The following is an 8,520-nucleotide window of genomic DNA, read 5'->3' as shown; positions in this document are numbered from 1 at the left end:
CGTCGCGAACGGTGGAAGAAGCGCGCAGCGGCGCCGCGATGCGCCGAACGAGAGTCACGGTATACGACACGGCACTGGCACTGCACACTGCACAGCAGCACAGCGACGGAGAGTCACCGTGTCAGCATTTGTCGTGCGGTGATGCGAGAGAAGCGCGTAGCTCGCCGCTCGGCCTGCAGCGTCAACGGAGCGAGTCGCTAGTGCGCGCGCGTTCAGCAACGAGCCGGCGTATCCGACGTGACCGCCCGTAGTGGATTCGCGCTTGGTTTCTGTCACGAGTCGTTCGACGAAACTCGCATTATGACAGGCCCGTCTCGGGCGTCGTAGATCCGCCAGCGTCGCGTACTGTACGTTCGGTCCAGTCTACTGAGCGGCGGACCTCTTCAGCGACATGGCGGGCTTTCGGGACGAGGACAGGGCCCTGTTCCCGATCCAGAGCATCTCCGCGATCGTGCAGATCTTCAAGAACCAGCTGGAGAACAGCGCCGAGCCGGATCTCGCGCTGCTCTCGATCCTCGTCGGCGCCGTGGAGAATTCCCTAACCTGCAATCGCGCCTTCGTCTCCCAGGAGAACGTAGTCTACGACGAGCCGAAGCTACCAGCGGTCGAATACCATATCGCCGAGGCCCTTTACACCAAGTTCCACGCGGTGATTAAGGGCGCCGTCGACCTCACTGTTTATGACACCAAGTACGCCACCAGAGAACTCGTGAAGAAGGTGTCGGACGTGATATGGAATTCGCTCACTAGAAGTTACTATAAAGACCGAGCTCATCTGCAGAGTCTCTACAGTTACTTGACGGCAAACAAGCTGGATTGTTTCGGTGTTGCCTTCGCTGTGGTGGCAGGATGCCAGGTTCTGGGATTCAAGGATGTGCATCTCGCAATGTCAGAGGATCACGCTTGGGTTGTGTATGGAGAGGACGGCACAGAGACAGCTGAGGTCACATGGCATGGTACGTATCACAGATTCCTTGTACAAGTATGTAGCGTTCTCTTATTTCGCTGAGAGATCCGACAGACACAGATATATTGCAAGCGCTCCAATTCAATATCATTCAATAGCAGGTAAAGGAAATGAGGACAAGCGTGGGCAGCCGGTGGAGCCTGGTGTGGCATCTCGCTCGTGGCTCTATGTGAATGGTCATGCGGTCGTGTGCTCTCGTGCTATGGAAGTGGCTACCATAGTGTCAGCCATAAACCCTAGTCTGAGCGCAACAGCCGATGCGGCTGAAGTCGCGTTGCTTCAGCAGGAATTGCTGTGGCTGTTGTACGATTTAGGCCATCTGGCAAAGTACCCAATGGCACTGGGTAACCTGGGTGATTTGGAAGAAGCTGCGCCTACACCTGGAAGACCGCCGGCCATAGACCTCTTTCAGGTTTGTGACATGCCTGAGACATCAGCCTCAGCTTGTGTGTCTCCGGGCCAGCACTCGTATTGAACGTATTAATATGCGCGCAGGAAGCCATAAGATCGGCGAGGAAGTATTACGGAAATGCACATGTCTATCCGTACACTTATCAAGGCGGATATCTGTATCGGCATGGGTTACACGCGAACGCACTATCGTCGTGGGCCGACGCCGCTGATGTCTTGCGAAAGTGAGTATCTGACGCACGACGTTTTTTTCTCTCTCCTTCGTCTCTTTTTTGCACGCTCCGCGCATACATTCGCTGGCGCCGTGACGCGCCTGGCGTTTTTTGGCGACAGTGAATATACTAACGCACCGCTTCATCGTCATATTCACATCTATATTGACGTCTATATTGACGCGTCTCCATGTGCGATAGATATGATTACTCGCGGGACGACGGCGAGATATACAAGGAGTTGATAGAGATCGCCAACGAGCTGATACCACATACGGTGCGCGCCGACGAGCGGCTGTTACGACAACCGCGTTGCTTCGCGCATTTGTTGAGATTCTACGACGCTATCTGCCAGTGGGAGGAGGGCGCAAACACCCCTGTGCTGCATATTGGCTGGGCCCGGCCGTTGGTGAACACGATCTCGAAATTCGATGCCGGTATACGCGCGCAAGTGGTCATAGAGTGCTACAGCACCGAGGCCAGGCCGGAGGAGCAGGCGGCGCAAAAGAGAGAAACCAGCCCTGAGGAGACGCTCAACAACAACAACAACAATTACTGCAAGACCAAGGAGAGGGGCAACGCGGCGCGAGACCTGATCAAGAGTCTAGAGTCCAAAGTACCCTCCAACCCGGCGCCCACGCATCCGAGTATCCAGGCGCTGACGGCAGCCTGCAGCGAGAAGATACTCAACAGAGACTACTTGCTGCAGGGTGGCGGTGAGCCATTCGTCGCCCCACCGGACGACGCTCTGCCGCCCGCGCCTTCGACGTCCCAAGAGAACGTCGACCCCGAGGTGGAGGCAGACTCCGAGAACGAGAGGCCCAGGGTGATATTATACAGCCAGAAGATGAAGGGCCTGAAGGACCTGCTGCTGGCGGAGAAGCTCAACACCAGCGCCGTGGTGTTGCAACTGACGGCGCAGAGTCAGGTGCAGATCGGTAAGAAGTCTCGCGGTGGCGATGACGTGGGTGTCAGTCAGCGCCCCAAAAGGACACGCCGGGAATAGTATAAGATACTCGACCGACGTTTCGGCATAGTAAAATATTAAAATGGTGCCAGCAAAGGGTCTCAGTGGACCCTCCGCGACTCTCGGCGAGTCCAAGTCGGATATACATGATCGAATCGCGCGCGATTGGTGCGCTGACGTTAAGGTATACCGACACTTCCTCGCTCTCGGTTTTCTCCCACCGACGCTCTGGGCGCATTGCTATCCTCCCCGGCTGGACTCGCCGGAATCTCTCGACCCGATGAGCGTCGCGATGAATATCGTGTGCCGTTTGATTTCAATCAATCCTCCACGGTGCTTCTCGTTTTCTGCAACGGCGAAGGCCGCGCGGGTCCTTTGCGAGACACGTTTACGTTACCGTCGGGAAATATATCGCCGTTAGACTTGTAGATAAAGTAGATACGAAGAAAATTTGTAGAAAAGTACAAAAAAGTTTTCCCCAGTTTGAGTTAATGGGCGGGGTCGCTCGTAGCTCGTCACAAAATGGATAATCTCTTCGTCGTCTGCCGATTGTCCCGTTCGGCGCCACCTCGTCGAGACTTTCTCGCCCGACGTTTCGCCGTCCGAGATCCTTCCTCGGTCGCGGCGTTATTTCGGTCTCGCCGAAATTTCGAGATGATCGAAACGCGGGGGGAAACAATTTCCAGGTTCAGTCCCGCTTTTACATTTTAAAAAACGACACGTTGCGTTGGAGCGTTAAACTTAACAACGTATTTTTTAGATGTTATATTTTTTTATAACGTTATAACGTTATTGTGTCCATCGCGATAAATGTTGCGACGTTCAATCGGTCGGTATCTCAGCGCGCTTCTTCACGAGAGCGTCGTGAACGAGCGAACACGACGAGCGGCGAGACGTCCGAGCGCGAAGGTGCGCGGACGAGGAGGAAGTGACCGAGGGACAGCAGAAACAGCAGACAAGGAAGTGACTTGCTACCGTCGCAATTCGACTATTGTGCGTGTAAATATCTCCTTGATTCTTCCACAGTGCGTAGAGCTGTGACTTGCGGTAAGGGGAAAGGAAAGGGAGGAGAAGGAATCGCGAGTGTTGTACCTAAAGCTATCTCCGCGGGAGGGAAAATACACACAGTTATTTATTCTACGAATTGCAATTTTTCCGACGTTGTCACCGCCCCCGCCGGTGCCGTCGTACTTTGACATGCATCTCTAATCTCTTGTTGCACTCTTATTTATTGATTCACGTTTTCTTTTTCTCTCGATTGAGCTATATTGCACTATTGATAATTATATATACGATTGACAAGTTATCGTTAACGTTTTTTACACTTTACTTGGTAGTTGAACTTTCGTTAGAGTTACGCTTCTCTGATAAGGGAGAAAGGAAGGAAGGAAGAAAGAAAGAAAGAAAGAAAGAAAGAAAGAAAGAAAGAAAGAAAGAAAGAAAAACCACACATTCCACTCCGCATGTGGTGTATAAGCTAATTAAGTTTCTACCTTAAGGTACCTTAAGCATCAAATGTGGCTGCTTATTTTTATAACTATTTATTTTCAGAGTAACCTAGTAAGAAGTGTATCTATTCGTAAGATTTCTCTATTTTGCTGTTTGTCGAACGAGCTACGATACGCTCGACTTGATCAGGAGGACACGCAGGGAGTTAAAATGTCTTAACGATCTATACCGCGACCGACGTTCCGGTATAATTAATAAGTACTGAAGATACCATCGGGATTCAGTATATATATCCCCCGTTCTCTCGACCAGCTCGCAAGTCGACGGGGCCGAGACGCAATTGGCCGGTCAGTTGTTACTGACGGTGCAGGGTCAAGTACAAATGATTGAAATAAGAAGTCGCGACGACGACGACGACGACGATAACGATGACGACGACAACGACGCGGAAGTCAGTCAGTCGGAAAGACGTTTCGAAAGGAAACAGATTAGGGGGACACGTCGGGGAAACAATGCGAGATCCTTTGGCCGACGGTGTCGGCACAGCAGCCAAGTATTAAATACGTAGTGCCAGCTGGGCGAGCTCTCTCGAGAAACGCAGAACGAATGAATGAATGAACAGTTGGCTGGCTGGCCGACGTGGTCGCGCGCGCATCATTGGGAAGTCATCATTGGAAAACAGCCGACCTCGTTAAGATATATTGAGGGGGGAGGGAGGGGGATGAATTTTCCTCTTTCTCTCATTTTCTCCGCTGGGCTATCCAAAATCTCTTCTCGAAGCAAGAGATTTTCTGACTTGCCCGCTTCATAGCCCCTGGCAAGCCTTGTCCTTCGCAGCGTATCCCGGCGCTTTCCAGCCGCGCGTTCCGCCTCCGGCTTTGTCTTACTCATCTTATTCTCGCTCGTTCTTTCCGAGCCGCTGTTCGAAGCCGAACGGCGATCACCTTGTATTGTTTCCGCTGATGATCGGTGACACGCGCGTCTGCAAAACTGGCGGACTCACGCCACTTTGACTAATGATCACTTTCAATCGGGTACGGTACCTGTCTACGCGACGATTCGACGCTCTTTGTTTTTCTCTTGTTTCTCTCTCTCTCTCTCTCTCTCTTCTCACTGGTGTACTCCTCTCTCGTTTTTGTCTCTGTCTCGCTTTCTCTCGGGATCCCGACAGGTGCGACGGGTATCGTCACCTGTCCAGTACGTAATCGCCGCGTCCGCCGCCTCGGACGCGATCGACGCTCTTTCACGATGTTACGAAGCGGTTTGTTGTAGAGTATATTGTTGACAGCAATGAGATATAAAGACGGTCCGAGCTGATCGATGATAACTTAATATAATGAAAAGGGCGCTATCTTACTGTGATGCTGAATATATATACATATATATACTACGTAGGCAGTCTGAAAAGTTCGGCCTAACAATGAAGGAGAATTTTTTTGCCGTGAAATATATTTCATTTTTCAATATAATCTGAAACTTCAATACATTTATTCCAACATTTTTCCAATAATTCAATACCATTATTAAAGTGTGATTCCGGAAGGTCTGCAAAATATCCATCCACGGCTGTAATAGCTTCGTCATTTGATGTAAAACGCTTTCCAGCCAGGAATTTTTTTAGGTTTGGAAACAGATAATAGTCAGAGGCCAGGGAGCCAAATCTGATGAATACGCTGGATGTTCAAGCAATTCGTACTTTAATTCGTTGAATTTTGCCATTGTCAAAACACTTGTGTGAACACGTGCATTGTCTTGATGGGAAACGATTCTTTTCTTCTTTAAAGCAGATCTTTTCTCACGAATTTTTGCATCCAATATAATAAATAGATCCAAAAGGTTACAATAATATTCAGAGTTAATCGTTTTATCTTTCTGAAGATAATCGATCAACAAAACACCTTTGTAATCCCAAAAACCTGTTGCCATAACCTTTCCTGCTGATGGAACCGCCTGTGCCTTCTTTGGTGCACGTCCACCGGCTTCGATCCATTGTTTCGACTGTTCTTTTCGCTCTGGTGTATAGTGGTGGATCCAAGTTTCATCAACAGTTATGAAACGACGCTTGAAATCCATTTTATTTTGCTTAAAACAATTAAAATGTGCCAAACATGCTTGAGAAATACGCATTCGAATGCGTTTTTGGTCAATTGTTAGCAAATGCGGCACCCATCTTGCACAAAGCTTTTTCATATGTAATTCTTCATGCAAAATATTTCCAATTCGTTTTTTCGAGATGCCTATGACCTCAGCTATTTCACGCATTTTCACTCGCCGATCATCTAACACCATATCATGGACTTGTTGAATGTTTTGTGGTGTTGTAGCAGTTTTTGGACAACCTTCGTGTGGATCATCTTCGAGGCTTGTACGACCAGATTTAAAAAGAGCAGCCCATTTTTTCACAGTGGAAAGTGAAGTTGATGCATCCTTATACATTTTTAACAATTTCGGATGAATTTCTGTTGGTGTTAAACCATCCAAAACAAAGAATTTAATCACTGCACGATATTCAATTTTTTCCATTTTAAAAAAGACAATGATAGGTCAATATTAAACTGGTGCTACTACTCGAATGACTTGACAGATCGAATTAAAATTTTACATGGGTTTATATCAGGGATGCCACTTTCCAATACAATTATAGTTTAACAGTTTCTAATGTGTCATTTATGTGTCAAGCCGAGAACTTTTCAGACTGCCCTCGTATGTGTGTGTGTATGTGTGTGTGTATATATATATATATATATATATATACACATATACATATTATATATATACATGAAAAAAAGTATATATACAAATATACGATTAATAACCGTAGCGAATAACGAGAGCGGCGCGTGTGTTTCGCGCGCGATCGCGACTCCGCGCCGAGCTGTAACTAATTAAACAGTAGTATTAATGTCGATCGAGGAACATGGAATACCGAACGCAACGACAATGAGGCGCGGGCGCAAGCACGAATCGCGAGATCCTTCTTCCGCGGAACGGCGTTGCGCATCGACGATCAGTCGTTTCTTTTATCCTCTTTTATTTTTCACCCAAGGCATTTCCTTCCTTGCGTCGCCGCGCTTCATAGTCGCGTTTCGTAGTCGCGTCGGCTGTCAACGGATCTGTGGTCTTCGATCGCGACAGCCGACGCGGCCAGAGTGCGTCGCTCCAGCGGACGGTCAGTCGTGGATCCTCCTCTAGCGAGAACTTGTGACGAAGATTTGCCAACTCGGAGGCATCCGGCTCTTCACGAATTCACGCTGGAGAGGAGAGACTCATGATCGCCTGTCGGGAGTCGCCAGTTTGCGATTTAAGAGCTGCGATCTGCTCCTCGATGTTGACACCGGCTCGAAGAACGAGAGGTTGAGGATCGTAACATTGCCACAGTCGTACAGAGGATGACTGTACACGAGGGAGGGCCGTTGTCCTCTCTTTTTCTCTCTCTCTCTCTCTCTCTCTCTCTCTCTCTCTCTCTCTCTCTCTCTCTCTCGGCACCGTCGCGCGTCTCTCCTGCGCGATGCCGATCCAGCGAAGCGAGCATTAGCATTTCGCCGCGACCGACGTTGACGCCAGCCGGCCTCGGGGAACGTTCGGAGGTAGAGGCTTTTCTCGAGAGAGAAAGAGAGAGAGAGAGAGAGAGAGAGAGAGAGCTATATATCACGATTGCACACGCGTTTCGGCTCTACAGGAGCCTCGTCCCGATGAGAGAAACGAGCTTCCACGAGGCACATCAGCGATATACCGCCTGGCCCACAGAGCCGCAATCGCAATCGAGATTCGGTACTTGAGCGGTAATTCTCCTTGGTTCTCTTTTTCTTGCGAATACACACACACACACACACACACAGGCATGCGCATACGCTCTGGGTCTCGAAAGAATTCGGGCACTTTTGTCGGATGCAGTTCGGGACGCTGACGATGGTCCAGTGAGGAACTTGAAGTTTCCTTCAGCTCGCTTCCGAAAAATTTCCCGGAAGGAAGTTTCCTCATTGGGCATCTGTTGCGTCTCGAACTGTCTGAACAAAGAAATTCACACCATTTTGAAACCCATTGTATACAGACACACACACACACACACACATCCTCGATACACAGCTGTCGTACTCAGTATTCTTTCCTTGTCCACGATAACGGAGCATTAAAGACTACAGGGATTATTGTGCATAATGGTAGGGATAGTAGGTGATGAAGATATGGTGCATCAGAACAGTATTTTTGTATCAACGGAGGGCGTGTGTCTTCTCTCCGATCGACGTATTATCGGTAACGTTCGCGGGCGTGTAAGGGATCGGAGTGTAATATTCGGTAGGACGTCTCGACGGCAAAAGCGCCGTAATCGGCGGGCTTATCGTGAAGCGTTACTTTTCTCGTAGACTTTCACCCACGGTTATATGTCCCAGCGGATTGCGGCCAGGTGCGTGCGCTCGTCGATCGCAACGAGACGGGCGAATCTTGGGCGCGGGTGAGACGCACGCGGCGGCGAAGAACCTGGAAAGACACCGGAAACGACGATGAGAGAGTAT

General features: G+C 49.4%; 1 protein-coding gene across 2 annotated transcripts; it reads left to right on the top strand.

The window, feature by feature from the left end:
* Window positions 1-26: 26 nt before the first annotated feature.
* Window positions 27-3,697, top strand: Mnn1 (menin 1). Of its 2 annotated transcripts, none has more exons than XM_025300465.1 (4): window positions 27-956; window positions 1,069-1,379; window positions 1,463-1,602; window positions 1,792-3,697. In XM_025300465.1, exons 1-4 carry the CDS (start codon window positions 392-394, stop codon window positions 2,594-2,596), a joined length of 1,821 nt encoding a protein of 606 aa, XP_025156250.1. In that variant the 5' UTR covers window positions 27-391; the 3' UTR covers window positions 2,597-3,697. The 2 variants fall into 2 exon arrangements, with proteins under 2 accessions (XP_025156250.1, XP_019699521.1); XM_019843962.2 differs by having other exon boundaries at window positions 29-956; window positions 1,066-1,379.
* Window positions 3,698-8,520: the final 4,823 nt, after the last annotated feature.

Source organism: Harpegnathos saltator, unplaced genomic scaffold (assembly GCF_003227715.2).
Source record: "Harpegnathos saltator strain DR-91 unplaced genomic scaffold, Hsal_v8.6 scaffold37, whole genome shotgun sequence".
Lineage (NCBI taxonomy): Eukaryota > Metazoa > Arthropoda > Insecta > Hymenoptera > Formicidae > Harpegnathos > Harpegnathos saltator.
The sequence above is the reverse complement of the archived record's forward strand: the minus strand, read 5'-3'. Positions and strand labels throughout refer to the sequence as shown.